General features: G+C 38.6%; 2 protein-coding genes across 2 annotated transcripts; both read right to left on the bottom strand.

The window, feature by feature from the left end:
* Positions 1 to 2,298: 2,298 nt before the first annotated feature.
* LOC131009593 (uncharacterized mitochondrial protein AtMg00810-like) lies at positions 2,299 to 3,441 on the bottom strand. The gene is made up of 2 exons (XM_057937011.1): positions 3,256 to 3,441; positions 2,299 to 3,207 (listed from the first exon to the last, which is right to left on the bottom strand). The coding sequence occupies exons 1-2, from the start codon at positions 3,439 to 3,441 to the stop codon at positions 2,299 to 2,301; spliced, it is 1,095 nt and encodes a 364-aa protein (XP_057792994.1).
* Positions 3,442 to 14,621: 11,180 nt separating this feature from the next.
* On the bottom strand, positions 14,622 to 17,436 carry LOC130991007 (protein NRT1/ PTR FAMILY 5.11-like). The gene is made up of 4 exons (XM_057915214.1): positions 16,898 to 17,436; positions 16,619 to 16,839; positions 16,047 to 16,504; positions 14,622 to 15,800 (listed from the first exon to the last, which is right to left on the bottom strand). Exons 1-4 carry the CDS (start codon positions 16,980 to 16,982, stop codon positions 14,699 to 14,701), a joined length of 1,866 nt encoding a protein of 621 aa, XP_057771197.1. The 5' UTR covers positions 16,983 to 17,436; the 3' UTR covers positions 14,622 to 14,698.
* Positions 17,437 to 20,165: the final 2,729 nt, after the last annotated feature.

Raw genomic sequence — 20,165 nt, forward strand, 5'->3', positions numbered from 1 at the left:
TCAATAAATGAAATACAAAAATGTGTACAAATCCAAAATATATGGATTGAGATGAATTCTCTACTTTAATCCTCTGATTCTCTATTCTTTGACTCCACAAATGACTCATATTTATAGTTGAAGAATGAAGTGGGCTGTGGGCTTTGGCCTGTCATATTGGGCTTTTAGGGCTGAGGTGGCACGATTTGATTGGCTCCTCAATATTTGTATTTATCTACATAAAATATTTAATATTTTATGTAGATTTTCCACATGTCAATTTCTGATTGGTCAATAAATCCACATAATCAAATATTAATTATATATTTATTTAATCTTGAAATTATATTTAATTTAATTCCAAAATATAAAATAAAATATATAATTTCATATTTAATTTGTAATTTCCACACGGCAGGATTTAATAGGCTATAAATTTAATTGCCTACAATGTGTAATCAGAAATACAAATAGACAAGTAGAATATGAGATGTGGAATTCGTGCAAGCACTTGGATTTATTATTCAGGTCATGATCAAACCACTATATATATAATGTATACTTGAAAGAAATATACTTAGATTGACATGGCAGCAAAGTACAAAGAGCAATATTAATATTCTCAACAAAGTAGTAATATGTGGGCCTTTTATTAACTTTAACATTGAGCAAATCTTTGGGTAAGAAGTAGCAAATGTTGCATATATACTGCAAACATATGCGGCCTCTGAATTAGTTACGAGATTAGCACACCCGTAACAATTTGGAGCATCTTCTTTACACACATTTTTCTGTGAGAATCAAAGGATGTTTATGGTAGAAACGGTTGATAACCTTCTTCCATCATCGAATCTCTATTCTGCGCAATGTAAGAATAATAGGGTGTCACAAAATTACTCAATCTATAACTCTCTGCGTCCCACTTTTTGATACTCCATTATTCCTTTTCCGGCTGTCTCAAGATGTAATCCACTTTTTAAATTTAAATTGCATTAAATTTTTCTTTTACTAAAATAATTTTATTCATCATTTGTGAAAAATCACAAGTTATGTTTTTATGGTTGCATATGAAAAACTTAATTATGTCAAGAGTCAGAGTTTGCCCTCATAATTAATTAAGTAGACAAAAGGTGAGGATAAAACGACAATTATAGAAAAATGAATTTGACCAATAATTGAATAATGCAAAAAATCAAACTTAAATTTTAGATCTTTCTGGGAAAATTAAAATATTATATAGAACAATAAATAAGGATATAAAAATTGAACAGTTATATATAGTTTTTACTTTTCAAACAATATTAATTATATTTTTTTAATATGTGTAGAAATGCAAAATTAATGGGACCAAGGAAATAATAAATTTGTGAGAAGAATGCGTGCATGCATTAATTGAACGAATGACATGTAGGCAAAATGGACTAGCCAGATTTCTAGAGTTTATGAGCGTAAATAAATCATGAAATAACAAAAGTAAGTATACATAAACTCATAAATATATACTCCCTTCATCCCATTATTTATGGTACATAAGTTTTGGGCACGAAGATTAAGGAAAATAAATTAGGGAATAAAGATATGTAGTCCACATGATTAGGATTGTGTTTAGAGATTATTTATTATTTTTATTTAATTTCAGCATTCATTAAATAAATTTAAATTTTGTAATTAATTAATCATTTCTTACCATTAAAAGTTAAATTCTGTTATTAACAACAAAATAGAATTAAAATATTTTCATATTTGGAATCTGCCTCAAAGACCGTGTAAAGGATCTACAAATGCAAAGATTAAAATCTGTGCAGAAATTTAAATTGAAGCCGGCATAATTTCAAAATTAACCAATTCTTTGAAAATTTGGGAAATTCAAATTTCCCAGACATTTTGTTGGAAATATGGAAAATATATATGTGGGAGAATTAATTAATTTGGAGAAAGTGTGATTGGAGAAAGTTTAATTAATAAGTGCACTTGTGTGAGTGGACGTGGAAATGAAAGAAAAAGGGAACACCTTTATTTTTTAAGCTTTAACTTGCTTTTTCACATTCACTACAACAATACAAAAGCTACACACATATATATATAGCCTCCATAGGTCGGTTAAGTATTTGCTAGAACAATCTAGCTATGCAATTTTCTAAATTAATCTACTAGGTTCTAGATTAGTCTTTTACTTTTACTTTGCTATTTCACACGTGCACTAGCTAGCAGATTCTAGGTTGTTCCAACAATTTTACTTCCTATATTTTCTATTTCTATTATTTATTACAAAATATATTTTCCTAAATCAAGTTTAATTTATTATTCCAACACTCCCCCTTAAACTTGATTTATCATTCCGAGCAAACTTCTCAGCATGATAAAATCTTCGTACTTGAGTGGCTTTGTGAAGATGTCTGCAACTTGATCTTGTGATTTCACGTATTCCACTTGAACTTCCTTCTTTGTGATGCATTCTCTGATGTAGTGGAAGCGGGTGTCAATATGCTTACTTCGATTATGAAACACCGGATTCTTTGAGAGCGCGATTGCTGACTTATTATCCACGCAAATAGTTGTTGGCTCCTTTTGTGACCATCCAAGCTCTTCCAGTAAACTTCGTAGCCAAACTGCATGACAAACACTGGATGTGGCAGCCACATATTCAGCTTCACATGTTGACAGCGTGACTATGGGTTGCTTCTTCGACATCCAGGTGAAAGCAGTGTCTCCCATGAAAAATACGAAACCGCTTGTACTCTTCCGATCATCATTATCTTCAGCCCAATCGCTATCACTATACCCGACAAGCTTATATTGATTAGTACTTGAGTAGAATAGGCCATAGTTGAGCGTACCTTTGAGGTAGCGAAGAATTCTCTTTGCCGCCTTAAAATGCGTAGTGGTTGGATTCTCCATATAGCGACTCACGAGTCCTGTCGCATAAAGAATGTCCGGCCTTGTGCAAGTTAAGTACCGTAAACTTCCAACCAAGCTCTTGAACAATGTCGGGTCCACCTTTTCTCCTCCATCGTTCTTGGATAATTTTATCCCGCATTCCACTGGCGTGTTGGTTGCTTTGCAGCCCTCCATCTTGAACTTCTTGAGGATTTCCTTGGCGTATCCTTCTTGTGTGATGAAGATCCCATCTTCGAGTTGCTTGACTTCCACGCCGAGGTAGTACGCCATCAGCCCAATGTCTGTCATCTCGAACTCCTTTGACATGGCCTTCTTGAACTCCTCAATCATCTTTGGGTTATTTCCTGTGAAAATCAAATCATCTACATACAAGCACACAATTAAGACATCTCCTCCATTGGCTTTCATGTAGAGAGCATGCTCGTGAGGGCATTTGGTGAAGCCATTCTCCTCCAAGTACTTATCGATCCTGCTATTCCTTGCCCTTGGTGCTTGCTTTAGTACGTATAGGGCCTTCTTTAACTTCAAGACTTTATCTTCTTGCCCTTTCACCTCGTAGCCCATTGGCTGCTTGATATAGACTTCTTTGTCTATATACCCATTCAAGAAGGCTGATTTGACATCCATTTGATAAATCTTCCATCTATTTTGGGCTGCAAGAGAGAGTATTAGTCTGATAGTTTCTAAGCGAGCGACAGGAGCAAATACCTCATCATAATCAATTCCAGCTCTTTGACTATATCCTTTCACGACGAGCCTCGCTTTATATCTTTCCACTTCACCCTTGGAATTCTTCTTAATTTTATACACCCACTTGACTCCGATGGCCTTGTGCCCTTTTGGTAGTGTCACGAGCTCCCATGTATCATTCTTCTTTATGGCTTTGATCTCTTCATCCATCGCGACTCGCCAATTTTCACTATCTGCTGCTTCTTCAAAGCTAACAGGTTCACAGTCAGCAAATAGGCAGAATAAGGTAAGATCTTCTAACCTTTCAGTATCCTCATATATCTCGCCCAAACTCCTTGCTCGTGGTGTGGCTCTTTCATTTAAGAAAGATGGTGGCGAGTCTTCAGTGACTGGCACTGGTGAAGCTGGTGGAGTCAGTGGCTCTTGTTGGACTTCTCCAACTTGCTCTTCTGCTCTTTGTTCTTCTAACTGTGGGATGTAGGTGAAGTCACCGTTGGAGCTGAAATCCCAGACTCCTTCTTCGTCGAACTCCACATCTCGACTTATCACTGTTTTCTTGGTCTCTGGGTTATATAACTTATAGCCTTTGGAGTTAGAGTCGTACCCGATAAAGATGAATGCTTCACTTTTGTCATCGAGCTTCTTCCTTCTCTCATCTGGTACATGCACGTAGGCTTTGCTCCCAAATACCTTTAGGTGAGAAATTCCTGGCTTTCTCCCGCTCCAGGCTTCTTGTGGAGTCATTCCCCACACGCTCCTTGTCGGCGATCGGTTGGATAGGTACACCGCGCACGCCACAGCTTCAGCCCAAAACTCTTTAGGCAGATTCTTCGTCTTTAGCATGCTTCTCGCCATCTCCATAATTGTTCTATTTTTTCTTTCCGCCACTCCATTTTGTTGGGGGGATCTCGGAACTGTCAGGGGCCGCCGAATTCCATTTGCTTCGCAAAATTCTAGAAACTCCCTTGACGTGAATTCTCCGCCTCGATCGGACCTCATGGCCTTGATTTGTCGTCCGCTCTCCTTCTCGACGGCAGCTTTGAATTTCTTGAAAGCATCAAATACTTCTGACTTCTGCTTCAAGAAATATACCCACGTTTTTCTAGAAAAATCATCAATGAAGAGCAGAAAATAATTATTTTTACCGAGGGAGCTTGGATTTATCGGCCCACACACGTCAGCATGAATCAACTCCAGTGGCTTTTGAGCTCTTGAGCTTGACTCCTTTGGGAATGGCTTTCTGAACTGCTTCCCGAGTAGACAACCTTCGCAGAGTTGATCGGGATGCTTGATGGATGGTAAACCTCTCACCATCTCCTTCTTTGACAGCAACTCCAAACCACCAAAATTTAAGTGCCCAAACCGAAGATGCCACAACCAAGACTTATCTTGGTAACACGCTTTTAGGCATTTTGCCATGTCATTTCGAATATTCAATAAGAACATTCTATTTTTAGACATTGGCACATTGGCAATAAGATTATCTTTGCCATCTCTTATTGAAAGGTTATAATCTCTCATGTGAATATCATAACCTTTCTCTAAGAGTTGTCCCAAACTCAAGATATTATTTTTCATATTGGGCACGTAATAAACGTTGGAAATAAATTCATGATTTCCATTCTTCAAGCGAATTAAAATTTTCCCTTTTCCTTTAACTGGGACTTTAGATTCATCACCAAAGGAGACGTTGCCACTTACCGACTCATCGAGCTCCACGAACATGCTTCTCTTCCCGCACATGTGGTTGCTTGCACCGGTGTCGAGGTACCACGTGTCATCTCTTCCAGCTTCTCCTTTATATGCCAGAAGCACACTACCATTTGCTTCACTCGTGTTCTCGGCATAATTGGCCATTTCTTCAATCCTTACTTTTTCACTTCTGCACTCGGAAGCATAGTGCCCAAATTTATGGCAATTATAACACTTTATTGAAGACTTATCGTACCTCGACTGCGGGTTGCTCCTCCCCCGACCACTTGTAAACTCATTTCTTTCACCACTGTTGACGAAGCCTCCTCGTCCTCGTCCACGTCCACGGCCTCGGCCTCTGCCTCGATCTTGCCCTTGGCCACGTCCTCTCCCGGACTTTCCATAGCCATTGCTCGGACCTTCTTCTTTCTCTTTCGGGCTTACGTGCAACTTTAAAAGTTGCTCTGAAATTTCTTGCTTCTTCTTTTGCTTTTCCTCATATGCTTGCAGCGACCCCAACAAGAGATCGATCGTCATCTCCTCCAAATTTTTAGTTTCTTCAATCGTCACCACAATGTGCTCAAACTTTGGGGTTAGTGAGCGCAATATTTTCTCCATAATTCTTACATCCTCCAATTTTTCACCATTTCTTTTCATTTGATTAGACACCGCCAAGACTCTTGAAAAATAATCCGAAATTGATTCGGACTCTTTCATATGTAATGACTCAAACTCTCCTCTTAAAGTTTGAAGTCGTACCTTTTTTACTTGCTCCGCTCCTTTGCACGCGTTCTGGAGCTTCTCCCACGCTTCTTTGGCGGTGCTCGCGTTTGAGATTTTCTCGAAATCGTCGTCCCCCAGCGCTTGATAAATGAGACAGAGAGCCTTCTTGTCTCTCTTTCTCGCGTCTCGCAATCTATCCTTTTGTTGTTGGGATAGTGCGGCCTCGTCCTGCGGCTCCTCGTAGTCGTTCTCCACGATCTCCCAAACATCGTGGGCTCCCAATAGCGCCTTCATCTTGATACTCCAATTGTCGAAGTTGCTCTTGTTGAGCATGGGGACTTGAAACGATTGTAAATTCGCCATACCACAAGCAGAATCTTGTGGCTCTGATACCACTTTGTTGGAAATATGGAAAATATATATGTGGGAGAATTAATTAATTTGGAGAAAGTGTGATTGGAGAAAGTTTAATTAATAAGTGCACTTGTGTGAGTGGACGTGGAAATGAAAGAAAAAAGGGAACACCTTTATTTTTTAAGCTTTAACTTGCTTTTTCACATTCACTACAACAATACAAAAGCTACACACATATATATAGCCTCCATAGGTCGGTTAAGTATTTGCTAGAACAATCTAGCTATGCAATTTTCTAAATTAATCTACTAGGTTCTAGATTAGTCTTTTACTTTTACTTTGCTATTTCACACGTGCACTAGCTAGCAGATTCTAGGTTGTTCCAACAATTTTACTTCCTATATTTTCTATTTCTATTATTTATTACAAAATATATTTTCCTAAATCAAGTTTAATTTATTATTCCAACACATTTTACATTTTAGCCCTTTATAAATAGGGAACCATTTTAATTTCAAACCAAAACTCAGATGCTACAAAAAAAAAAAAAAAAAAATCACTGCTACAACCACAAAACAAGATAACATTTCATATTACAACCACAAAAAAGCCACTACTACACTGTGCCAAGAAGAAAAGATCTCTCAGCTTTTGAAAAGATGGAATGATTGGAAACCTACTAGAGGAAAGATGACTGTAACAATTACAAAATGGAGCCTCTCAAGGAGAATAATTAATTAGTCGTATTTGGGCGCAACTGCAAAAAAGCAACAACAGAATGGTGAGGTAATAAGTTTTATGAGACGTCACAAAATGTTAAGACCAAGAAGAAAAAAAGTGCAAATAGATTTACAGTCAACTGCTAGCTTAGACTTGTCCAAAAGATCCCAATTCGAAGACTTGCATGTGGAATTCAATGTAGCAAAAGTACTGTGGGGAGATAGATTAAAATAGGGCTGATCAAAGCTCATTCTAATGCTATAAAACCTGATCTTACGAATCCCAACAAGTTGCTTAGGCTACGGTTTTCCTTAGAGGCCTTAGAGTATGATAGGATTTTTAGGAGTTTGATATTTAAAAACACAAAACAGTCCACATTGATGAGAAGTGGTTCTACATAACCAAACCTCACAAAGGTTTTACTAACCCCTAGAGAGATTGAGCCTCATAGGACCTGTAAAAGTAAAACATTCATTACGAAGGTGATGTTTATGTGTGTAGTGTGTAGGTCTATCTTTGGCCATGATGGAGGCTGCCCATTTGATAGAAATATAGACATATTTCCATTCACTAAAATGGTACCAGCGCAAAGAAATAGTAAGAATAGATAGGCAGGCACAATGGAGCAGAAACTCATCTAAGGTATCACAAAAGAAGTGATGAAGGACTACCTAATCAACAAGGTATGGCTAGGGAATAATTTGTGTATGCAATGTAAAAGTAAAATATTTGGTGTCCAATTGATTTCAGTTTATGCTTAGTGTCCAATGTAGGCTGCCTATTTCAGTTTTCAATTTTCAAGAATGTAACACATTTCAGTTTATGATTAGAAGGCGGATTTTAATTGAAGATTGCATTTTTTTTATTTAATTTCATATTGTACATGATATAAAAGCAAAGTGGCCATTGAATCCTAGCAAACACATCTACATACAACAAGATAATGTGCGGGCACACATTACATTAAGATAGCAAGATAGATAGATAGATAGATAGAATTAGGGTTAATGTTCAAGGCGGCGGAATTAAAAATGAGCAAAAAGGCCACAAAATTTAGTTGGTCGTTCAAGTCTTAAGTGAGTCCTTATTATTTCCCAAAATAGAAACGTGTTGTTTAGGTTGGGACAACCCAAATGTGATAGTATTCAACAATTCATTAGAAATAGTTTTACAAGACAAATAAAATTATAATAGAAAGATAGGTAAAGAGCATGTTTCTTTGATTTCTTTTTTTAAATTATATGTTTAATAAGTTTACATACACACACACACACGCACACACACACACATATATATAGGTCAAGGTTCAATGAAGAAGGCCTAAATATAAGAGAGAAGAGAGAAGTAATCTCATCCGTTGATCTTATCTAATCTAACGGACATGATTTATTCACGCCATGTTCAACGAATTTTTTCGTTTAACATATGGGGGGGGGTCGAACCCCAGAACCCCCAAAAATATTGTATATGTTCAATATATTTAATGAATGTTCAACGAAAAAATCCGTTGAACATGGCGTGAATAAATCATATCCGTCAGATTAGATAAGATCAACGGATGAGATTACTTCTCTATTCTCTCTTACATTTAGGCCTTCTTCATTGAACCTAACTCTCTCTCTCTCTCTCTCTCTAAATATATATATATATATATATATATATATATACACACACACACACTTATATATACTCATTACGAATCCGATAAAATTTAATTTTACTATGCATTCTCCTCTCAAACTCTTAGATGGCATCCTTCAATTTTGTGGCTAGAACTCACTGCCACCAAAACCAAATACTCATTCCGTCGTAATTCAATAGACCACCAACCTTGGATATAGATGTTAAGAAATTAATAAATTTATAATAAAATATGAGAGAAAAAGTAACTTTTGTTGAAGATATATGTGTACAAAAAGTAGTTTAATAGGATAGAGAAAGTAACTTTTGTTGATGATATATGTGTCAAAAAGTAGAAGATAAAAATAAAGAAAGTATAATTACGTGTGAAGTACAATGTCATTTGGTGTAAATAATGGCTTATATGAGGATATTTGTTATGTGCTTACTTTCCATTTATGGAAATAACCTATTGAATTGGGACGTCCGAATAAAGAAACATGATCTATTGAATTGGGACGGGGGAATAGTCGGTATATACTATATATCAATTTTATTGCAACTGGATTATTTAATTTGTAGTGAGATGAAGCTAGATTTACTGCTAATTGAGATACTCGATGAATCTGCCATGTTAATAGCAGAATAGATCGATTGGACCTCAAATTTTAAAACAAATGGCCCATGTCTGTAAGTCCAAACAAATTGGCATATTTTGTTAGCCAAAACATGGAGGCTCCACCACCACAACTTTGAGAAAGTTGTTTGCCACCACCACAACTTTGCCACCACCAAAGAGGAAAGTGCAGCCCCATTAACTTTGAGAAAGTTGGGATGTGAGGTGGAATCAACTTTGAGAAAGTTGGGATGTGAGGTGGAATCAACAAACATGGAGGCTATAAATGGGTGCATCGCAGCAGCTTGAAGAGTATCCCAAATTCACAAAAGAAGTCTTGTGAAAGAAGTGTTAGAGAGTGAGAAAATATAGTGAGAGAAAACTTCAGTGTGGAAGTTAAACACGAGTGATAAAAGTGAGTCGAGAGATAGCCTCTGTGTAGGCAAGATACAAAATACAGTGTGGTATTGTTGTACTCCTCCTTTGTGAGATTCTCTAATATATTGGGGTGGGTCCGTGGACGTAGGCAGTTTGGCCGAACCACGTTAAATATCGGTGTCATTATTTTTCCCGTCTTAGATAATTTATATCTTTGATATTGCTTTCGATTTGATAATGGGTGGAATTATTTGTGCATATTTCCCAACAACTGGTATCAGAGCCACGTTTGTGGCGGTCTGATAATTTTCTTGTGCTGTTACTATTCATCGTGAATAGTGATTTCGTTGTGAACAGTGATTGTTCTTTTGTAATTCTTAGTATGCTCTGTGGTTGCAGTAATTACTGAACCTCCACATCAGAAAAGAATTACTTTGAGAAAATTATCTTGTTTATCAATTGGGAGCAGTTATGATGGGCGACGGAAAGATTACGATTGAGAAGTTCGATGGTACGGATTTCGGTTTCTGGAAGATGCAGATCGAGGATTATCTTTATGGAAAAGATCTACATCAGCCCCTCAAAGAAAAACCAGATAAGATGGATCCGGACGAGTGGGAGCTGCTGGACAGAAAGACGATGAGTGCAATACGTTTATCGCTGTCCAGGAACGTTGCCTACCACACGACTGGAGCAAAGTCAACAAAGGAGATGTTGGCGATTCTGGCGGAGATGTACCAGAAACCATCAACTGCAAACAAAGTACATTTGATGAGACGATTGTTCAATCTAAAAATGTCCGAGAGCACACCAGTGCAGAATCATTTGAACGAGTTCAATATGATCACCACACAGCTGAGCTCGGTGGAGATCGAGTTTGATGATGAAGTTCGTGCCCTAATACTGCTATCTTCTTTGCCAGAAAGTTGGGCCGGAACAGTGACAGCAGTTAGCGCTTCATCAACAAAGGCAAAGTTGCGCTTTGACGAAGTAAGAGATCTGATGATCAGCGAGGAGATTCGCAGGAAAGAATCTCCATCTACTTCAGGGTCAGGGGCTGCACTGAACACGGAATATCGAGGAAGATCGAAAGGAAGGCAGAACAGGGGAAGGTCAAAGTCCAGAGGAAAGAGCCAATCCAGGACGGATAAGGGTTCAATCCAGTGCTGGAACTGTGAAGAGTTCGGGCACTTTAAGAATCAGTGTAAAGCGCCACCGAAGAAAAAGGATCACAAAAAGACAGCGAACGCAGCCACAACAGAAGATGTAGGCGAGGCGTTGGTCCTGAGCGTGACCAGTCCGATGGAGTCGTGGGTGCTGGATTCTGGAGCGTCTTTCCATTCATGCAGTAATAAAGATATAATTGAAAATTATGTCTCTGGCGATTTTGGACAGGTGTATCTTGTTGATGATGAGCCCCTGAAAATCGTGGGAAAGGGAGACGTGCGAGTTGTGACATCCAACGGATCCGAGTTGAAGCTGAATCAAGTCAGACATATTCCTGGACTGAAAAGGAACTTACTTTCAATTGGGCAGCTTGATGCAGAAGGCTACACAGTGACATTTGGCTGCAGTAATTGGAAGATAATCAAGGGAGCTATGATTGTAGCTCGTGGAAAGAAGGATGGCACGTTGTATATGACAACTAACTCCAAAGATTGCATTGATCTTGCAGGAGGAGTGAACAATGCAGATTTGTGGCATTGTCGGCTTGGCCACATGAGCGAAAAGGGGATGAAGATAATGTGTTCGAAGGGTAGGCTGCCTGGCCTGGAAACTGTTGAAGTTGGCCTGTGCGAGGATTGCGTGTTCGGAAAGCAGAAAAGGGTAAGCTTCTCGAGAGGCGGCAGAACCTTGAAGACGCAGAAACTGGAGCTGGTCCATAGTGATCTATGGGGACCGGCGCCTGTAAAATCCCTTGGTGGCTCGGAATACTACATAACCTTCATTGATGATTCCACTCGAAAGGTATGGGTTTATTTTCTTAAAAATAAATCCGACGCATTTGATACTTTCAGGAAGTGGAAAGCCCTTGTAGAAACTGAAACAGGGCTGAAAGTAAAGTGTCTACGATCCGACAATGGAGGAGAATATGAACTTAAGGAGTTCAAAGACTACTGTGCTGAGAATGGGATTCGCATGGAGAAAACCGTGAGAGGAACTCCCCAGCAGAATGGTGTAGCAGAACGGATGAACAGAACACTAAATGAGCGAGCAAGATGCATGAGGCTGAAAAGTGGGTTGCCTAAGATGTTTTGGGCAGATGCAGTTAACACAGCTGCATTCCTAATCAATAGAGGTCCATCAGTTCCATTGGAGTTTCGGATACCTGAGGAAGAATGGACAGGAAAAGAGGTAAACCTATCTTTTCTACGCATCTTTGGATGTGTTGCTTATGCTCATATTGATCATGTTAATAGAAGCAAGTTAGATGCTAAATCTCTTAAGTGTACGTTCATTGGTTATGGTGGAGACGAGTTCGGTTATAGGCTCTGGGATGAGCAGAACCGAAAGGTTATTCGAAGTAGAGATGTGGTTTTCAATGAACAGGTGTTGTACAAGGAAAGAGTGAAAGCATCTAGCCCTGGCAATTCTGATTCCCAAGTAGTCGAGTTAGACATCTCAAACTCGAGTGGGAGCAAGGAGAGCCAGAATTTTGAAGAGGTTCCAGATGAGGAGCCAAGAACCCCACCACCAAACAATCCGCTGCCAAGACCGGTTAGAGAGCGACGTGCACCTGATAGGTACTCGCCCTCTAATTTTTATTTACTACTTACTGATAGTGGTGAGCCTGAATGCTATGCAGAGGCAGATTCTAGTAGTAATAAGCGGATGTGGAGAGTTGCTATGGATGATGAGATTGAATCTCTTATCCTAAACGGCACTTGGGAACTTGTAGAGCTCCCGAAGGGGAAGAAGGCATTGCATTGCAAGTGGATCTATCGAATCAAGATTGAAGCTGATGGTAGCAAACGCTACAAGGCAAGGCTGGTTGTCAAAGGGTTTCAGCAACGATACGGTATTGATTATACAGATGTGTTTACTCCTGTTGTGAAACTGACCACTATTCGTTTAGTGTTGAGCATGGTAGTTGCAGAAAACTTGTTGTTACATCAGATGGATGTAAAGACAGCGTTCCTTCATGGTGATTTGGAGGAAAACTTGTACATGACACAGCCCGAGGGATTCGTGGTGAAAGGAAAAGAAAATCTTGTGTGCAAGTTGAAAAAGAGCTTGTATGGCCTGAAGCAAGCTCCGAAGCAGTGGTATAAGAAGTTTGACAGTTTTATGTTGGAGATTGGCTACGCGAGATGCCACGCTGATCATTGTTGCTACTACAAGAGGTTCGACAAAAGTTATCTTATCATTTTGCTATACGTTGACGATATGTTGATCGCAGGAGCTGATGCAAAGGAAATGGATAAGTTGAAGAAGCAATTGTCTGAACGATTCTCCATGAAAGATCTTGGAGAGGCCAATCAGATTCTTGGCATGAGGATCAAAAGAGACAAGGCGGCAGGAAAGTTGTATCTTTCACAAGCCAACTACATTGAGAAGGTATTGAAAAGATTTAACATGCAGAATTCGAAGCCGGTGAACATCCCGTTGGGTTGTCACTTCAAGCTGTCGAAGAAGGAGTCGCCATGTACAAAGGAGGAACGTGCCGAGATGATAAAAGTTCCTTATGCATCGGCAATAGGCAGCATTATGTACGCCATGGTGTGTACAAGGCCAGATATTGCACATGCAGTGGGAGTAGTAAGCCGATTCATGGGTGATCCGGGCAAGCAACATTGGGAAGCAGTCAAGTGGATTTTTCGTTACTTAAGAGGTACCACGGACAAGGCTTTATGTTTTGATGGCAAGAGTGCCAAGTTGGTTGGCTATGTTGATGCAGATTTGGCATCAAATGACCTGGAAGGTCGGAAGAGTACAACCGGGTATGTATTTACTTTTGGTGGTACTGCTATTTCTTGGTCTTCTAAGTTGCAGAAGATTGTCACGTTGTCTACTACGGAAGCTGAGTATGTAGCCGTGACGGAAGCAAGCAAGGAGATGGTATGGTTGCAGAATTTCTTGGGAGAACTTGGGAAGAAGCATGAGAATAGTACACTCTTTAGTGACAGTCAAAGTGCTATTTTCTTGGCTAAGAATCCAGCGTTTCACTCAAGGACAAAGCACATTGAGTTGAAGTATCACTACATCCGTCACCTGCTGGAGATGAAGATCTTACAACTTGAGAAGATCCAGGGAAGCAAGAACTCAGCCGATATGTTAACCAAGACAGTTGGCAAAGAGAAACTGGAGTTGTGCTCAACTTCAGTTGGTCTTCTACAGTGAAGACAGTAAGGCTGCTGCGATGATCAAGGTGTGAAGACAGATTAAAATCAGTCTTCAAGTGGGAGATTGTTAGCCAAAACATGGAGGCTCCACCACCACAACTTTGAGAAAGTTGTTTGCCACCACCACAACTTTGCCACCACCAAAGAGGAAAGTGCAGCCCCATTAACTTTGAGAAAGTTGGGATGTGAGGTGGAATCAACAAACATGGAGGCTATAAATGGGTGCATCGCAGCAGCTTGAAGAGTATCCCAAATTCACAAAAGAAGTCTTGTGAAAGAAGTGTTAGAGAGTGAGAAAATATAGTGAGAGAAAACTTCAGTGTGGAAGTTAAACACGAGTGATAAAAGTGAGTCGAGAGATAGCCTCTGTGTAGGCAAGATACAAAATACAGTGTGGTATTGTTGTACTCCTCCTTTGTGAGATTCTCTAATATATTGGGGTGGGTCCGTGGACGTAGGCAGTTTGGCCGAACCACGTTAAATATCGGTGTCATTATTTTTCCCGTCTTAGATAATTTATATCTTTGATATTGCTTTCGATTTGATAATGGGTGGAATTATTTGTGTATATTTCCCAACATATTTTATCAACCGCCCTAAGATTTCGACCCAAACAAATTTTAAACTCATGCGTCTTTCCACGTAGAAACTGTGTTTGAGGCTAACAACAAGTAACTGCTACAATTCATTCATTCTTGGACAATGTTGAGTCGAAGCGTCTGCGGGCTGCTCTCGAGGCGAGGCGCCTAAACTTGTTCACTGCGCGTCGTAACACATCTTCAGCTTCTTCTTCTTCTTCTTCTTCTTGTCTGGAGCTGGAGCTTTCTGTTATAACATCTCTAGAACTGCTCTCTCTGGGCTTGGAAACAGTTCGACGAGAGATGCGTTGCCCCTCGATGGATGAAGCAATGCCCATTGCCTCCTCCTTTTCCACCTCTACCTCATTCCTGCTGGGTTCTGATATCGTATCTGCACAACTGCTCTTTTCCTTTCGACCCTCAATGGATCGAGGTGCAACACTATCCAGTAACTGAATCTGATCACCAACTTGTTGAGGAAAACTGCCGTTTTCTTCATCTTCCACTAGGAAGGCGTCGTCTTTGTACCAACAAACAACCAAACAGTAGATTACAGCGTTCACGAAACTCAAAACTACCAGCAAAATATAATACTTGTTGAGGCTACTGTTGCCTATATCACTCTGAAACCATTCGAAACGCCTCGTGCTGAAGATGAGAACGCAGAGTATGCTCATAAATTTACCCAAACCCATCACGAGTTCTCCAAAGGGTGGCCCAAATGTCGACAAACTCTCAAAAACCTGAGATTCATAGAAGGATTCGAGCCCATCTTCAGAGAGTCCGCTCATTAGTCCAAGTAAAAAGTACTGTGGAGTTAGCCAATAGACGTTGATGGTGTCGTGCTGCCTGCGTGTTGCTGTCACCCAAGCAGCGAGGCAGCACGGCACGCAGCACCACATTCCGATGCCGATTCGCACCACCTCCATCTTCTGTTGGTTGTATTGCTTTTTCTCTTCAAGTTTTCCGACGACGTAGCTGGACGTTTCTGAGACCGCGAACGTTGTGAATCTCATCAGATTGTGGAGAAAGAGAATGGCACAATTGTCTTCAGTAAGGCTGGTGGCTTCGTCGTAAAAGAAGGTGGTTCCAGAAGCAGAAACCAAGCTTAGAGTGAGGAAAGAAGACCACAACGGAAGCATCATCAACAAAAGTTTCACTTTCCTCACTTGTTCAACACTACCTGCCTCCGCCGCTCTGTCTAACCACCTGAGTATTGTTTTTGGTATTTCACCAAATTAATTATAAATACACGAAGAAAATTAACATTTAATTAATGTGCCTAACTCCATTGTTATGACTTGTAACACAATTTGTTGAGACAGATGTCTACATGGCTTAAACAGCCAATGTACTAATTAGATGACTTTGTGGTCCACGCCACCTCAACTAATTATGAAAAATTAAGCTAAAAGATGATGGTTTTTAAGCGTAATTATGGGTTTAATTAAGTACCTCAACCATGGAACGCGAGGCTGTGTAGTTAGTGTATAGTCGAGATTTCTGTTAGCGATGGCTCTGGCGATGACGTTCCCAACTTGTTTAAAGGGGTGGTTCTGAATTGTGAGTACATTATGGTAGCATTTCTTACCCAACAAGAACACTAAGAAGCAACCACCCATGAGACCCATAAGAACTAGTGCGAGTTTCCTCGAGTGAAATCCCGTTAAAGGCCCAAACTGAGCGAAAATGGCAGCCACAAAGGAGACCAGAATCCACCAGAATTTGGTGCATCCTAGTCTCCGATCCTTGCCGAGATCCATCGGCCTAAACTGATCGTCAAGAAACGCTTGCAGCGTAACAGTCTGCGCCGCTTCCGCCAAAGTCATTAGCCCCAATGCAGGGTAGAATAACTGCAACTCAAGCTGCCCACTATCGTCATTTCCAACCGCCACATAGTTGAGTAACAGTCCCTGAGTTACACATATATTTCCGTAATGGTCGCCAAAAAAATGAAATGTTTGTGTAGTTGGATGTGGAAATTTTGAATTCCTGTTGAATATCAAAATGAAGTGAAATTTACTGACGATGATGCAGAGTGTGGTGGAGAAAAACAGCATGAGGAAGCGGCCTGTATAAACCTCGGCTACATAAGTGAAAACCGGTACGAGGACTGCGCTTGTTCCTTCTTGCAAATTCACAACTACCACAGCACTTCGGAGGTCGTACTCCTCCCATGCGTCGTTGAGACGCGTGATCAAGATGCTCAGAAATGTCTTCTCCACCAACTTGTAGCTCAATATGAGTCCTGCATTAATTCTGTATTAGCACATGAGTAGATATTAATTTTGTATCAATATTGTTACCTAAGATGAAAAAGATGGAGGGGGTGAAGACCACGTAGTAACCAAACTTCTCCCGACACAACTCTAGGACTTGGATGTGCCTCATGGCTGTATAATAAGAGATTAATTAATTTTTAACAGCTTTCCATACATATTTGGATTAATATTTGAGTACTCATCTTCTTCTCAAGTCACCCATACGTTTATACAGCTTTCCTCCTCACTCAAACTGTCAGAGAAGCATAAATATGAGAGCAGTGTGAATACAAATGAGACTGTGATTATGAATTCACTCAAAATCTGGTCACATTGTTTTCAATCTACCTCAATTACTCGAGACTTTAGTTTCTCTCTCTTTAAAGCTAGCATTCATTGCTGTCTGAAAGAAAGCGACTGGAGCAGCCCTACTCCCTCCCATTTTTAATTGTCTTATTTTAATATTTTACTATTTTACTTGTTTATTAACAAGTGTTCCATTTCAAAATTTGAGAATATAGTTATGACATTCTTCCTATTTTATCTTTTTTTAATACTTGTATGTATATAATAATTAGTTGTACAGGGAATGGCTAAAATAAGAGCATTTCTTAAGATATAAAATAAGAATCATTTTCAGCCCTTAGATCATCAAAATCTACGGTTGATTCGTAATCCTGTTGGATGGATTTATGGTCCTGAGTTCGAATTTCAAAGGTAACAAAAATTTATTTTTCACAATTTATACCTTTATACAACCAATTCATACGTGTTAACATAAAATTCATACATTAAAAATTACTCTTATTTCTTATTTTAAGATGTGCTCTCACGGTAGTCCACCCCTAATTGTACATATGTATTTATTATGATAATTACTAAGGTTACAAATGTAAATTAATATCTTGTTTTATTAGTATATGTATTTTGATGGTTGAAACACTTAATAAAAAACGAAAAAAGTATTATCCATTTACATGTGTTTCCATAATTGCTCCATGAATTATGGGACCAATAGCAGAGTTGGTCGAATCATTTTAAGTGTAGACATAGTATACTAATGACAAACTTAAAAGTTCAACTTCCTTCTTCCACCTGGCCTTGAGCTACTGAGATTCCTATTCATTATCTTAATGTTCTTGAATTTTTTCCATACCAGTGAATATTGAGTACTGGTGAAGTAAAAAAAGCAAAAAGAAAGTTAAAAAGCTTTTTTTTTATTATTATTATTAACTGTAAAACCCAAACATTTGTCGTCTTTTGTACGGACTACGGAGTAGTTGGGCGGCTGAGCCACAATTTATTTAGACATATTATAGAAGTGGGTATTTTAATATATTAAGTCATTTATGTATGTACCTTAAAATTAATAACCATGTCCAGGGAATCTTAAAAGTTTTTGTCGCTATTTATGAATAGGGAATTAAGGCTGCCCTATGTGACTGTGTGAGTGGATGAAGGTTCATTAGTTTTTTTTTTTTCTTTGGCACGCCAATACAGAAATTAAAAAGAAAGAGACTGCACGTTTTCAATAGTACTGTACCTTTATATTGAATGAACATATTCCCTCCGTTCATAATTTAATGCCCTATTTGGGTGTGGGCACGGAGACTAAGAAAGTTGAAAAATGTGATGTGGATGAAATATAAGGGTAGTTGACTAAAGTGATAAAGGTGTTGTGAGTGGGTACACTAGTGATAAAATGTACTCCCTCCTTCCGTAAAAAGTGGATCACTTTTATTATATTGGGCGTCCGCAAAGAGTGTACCACTTTCCTTTTATAGAAATGATCCCACCATCCACTTTAATCTTTTATCCTTACAAACACTCTTTATTTACAAAAAAATCACCCCAAATTTAATTTCAACCACACATCTCATAAAGTGGTGGGACTCTTTCTCCACTACATCAAAATCATCATCAATTTTATTAAATCCCGTGCCTAGCCAAAGTGGTCCACTTTTGGCGGACGGAGGGAGTAGTAAATATAGAATATAAAAATGATAAAGGTGTTTTAAGGTGGGTCCATTAGTGGCAAATGGTAGTAAATATAGAAAAAAGAAGAAGAGTAAAATGATACAAAAAGCATAATAGGGTATTAAATTGTGTACAAATTTTTAAAGGTAAGTAGGGCATTAAATTGTGGACGGAGGGAGTATTTCTTTTGACAGTACCAGTCATTCATGAGTTGGGCCTTCTTTGAATTGCTGGTTTGCTTAATTTTTCTACGTCTCTTTCATTATTTGTGTCTCTTCTCTAGCTCCAAGTGTCTATAGTCCAAGTAATTTAATTTATTTGTGGTTTATGATTGTGTCTTATCATATTGAGCTTTGATTAATTGTAATTAAACTTATTATTTATGTTAATTGTATCGCCGATGGGGAGAGACGAATAGCGTATTAATTGTATAAGCATGATTATTTGTGTTGATCATGATTTAATTTAAATGATAGCATGCTTGTATCTAGAACTGTAAATAAATAAAGCTACTCACAAGCTATTCATGTGAACAATTTGTAAATTCATGTATTTGGATGTGGAATTTTTAGTTGATTATATTCAAAATCAAATAATATAATATGAAAGTTCGTATATTAGTCGCAATTACTCACGATGACGCAGACTGTGGTGGAGAAAAACGCCATGAGGAAACGGCCAGTACACAAACGAAAATCAGTATGAGGGTTGCGCTTGTTCCTTCTTACAAATCCATGACTACCACATCTCTTCGGAGGTTGTACTCCTCCCATCAGGGGCGGATTGTTCGCTTATTTCTTTACACGCCGCAAGTAGGGATGTCAATCGGGCTAGTCCACCGGGTTTTGGGCCAGCCCTATCGGGTTTCGGGTTAATCGGGTGCGGGCTAATCGGGTTGGGGATTTTGTCGGGTTATAAATTTTCAACCCTAACTCTAAACGTTCGGGTTTCGGGCTAGCCCATCGGGCTAATCGGCTTAAAGGCGTAAAAATAAAATAATCATTTGTATTTTATTATTTTTAATAATCTAATGTATAATGTATAAAATATACACATAAATCAAAGATATAAATTATATAGTAAACATGAAATGCAAAAATATAAGATATTTAAAAAAGAAACATCAAGATTACATAGCAAAAATAAGTTTTTAACAATAAAATGTTTAACTTTGTTAAAGAAAAATAATAAAATATCTAACAATAGTTTGAACTCATAGAATCAAAGCATCTCAAAAATATAGAAAAGTGAAATAATGAGACTTTATAATATTTTGTCATTTTTTAATTTTTATATCTACATATTCTATGTTAAATATTCGGGTTTCGGGCTAGCC

Source organism: Salvia miltiorrhiza, chromosome 1, assembly GCF_028751815.1.
Source record: "Salvia miltiorrhiza cultivar Shanhuang (shh) chromosome 1, IMPLAD_Smil_shh, whole genome shotgun sequence".
Classification (NCBI taxonomy): domain Eukaryota; kingdom Viridiplantae; phylum Streptophyta; class Magnoliopsida; order Lamiales; family Lamiaceae; genus Salvia; species Salvia miltiorrhiza.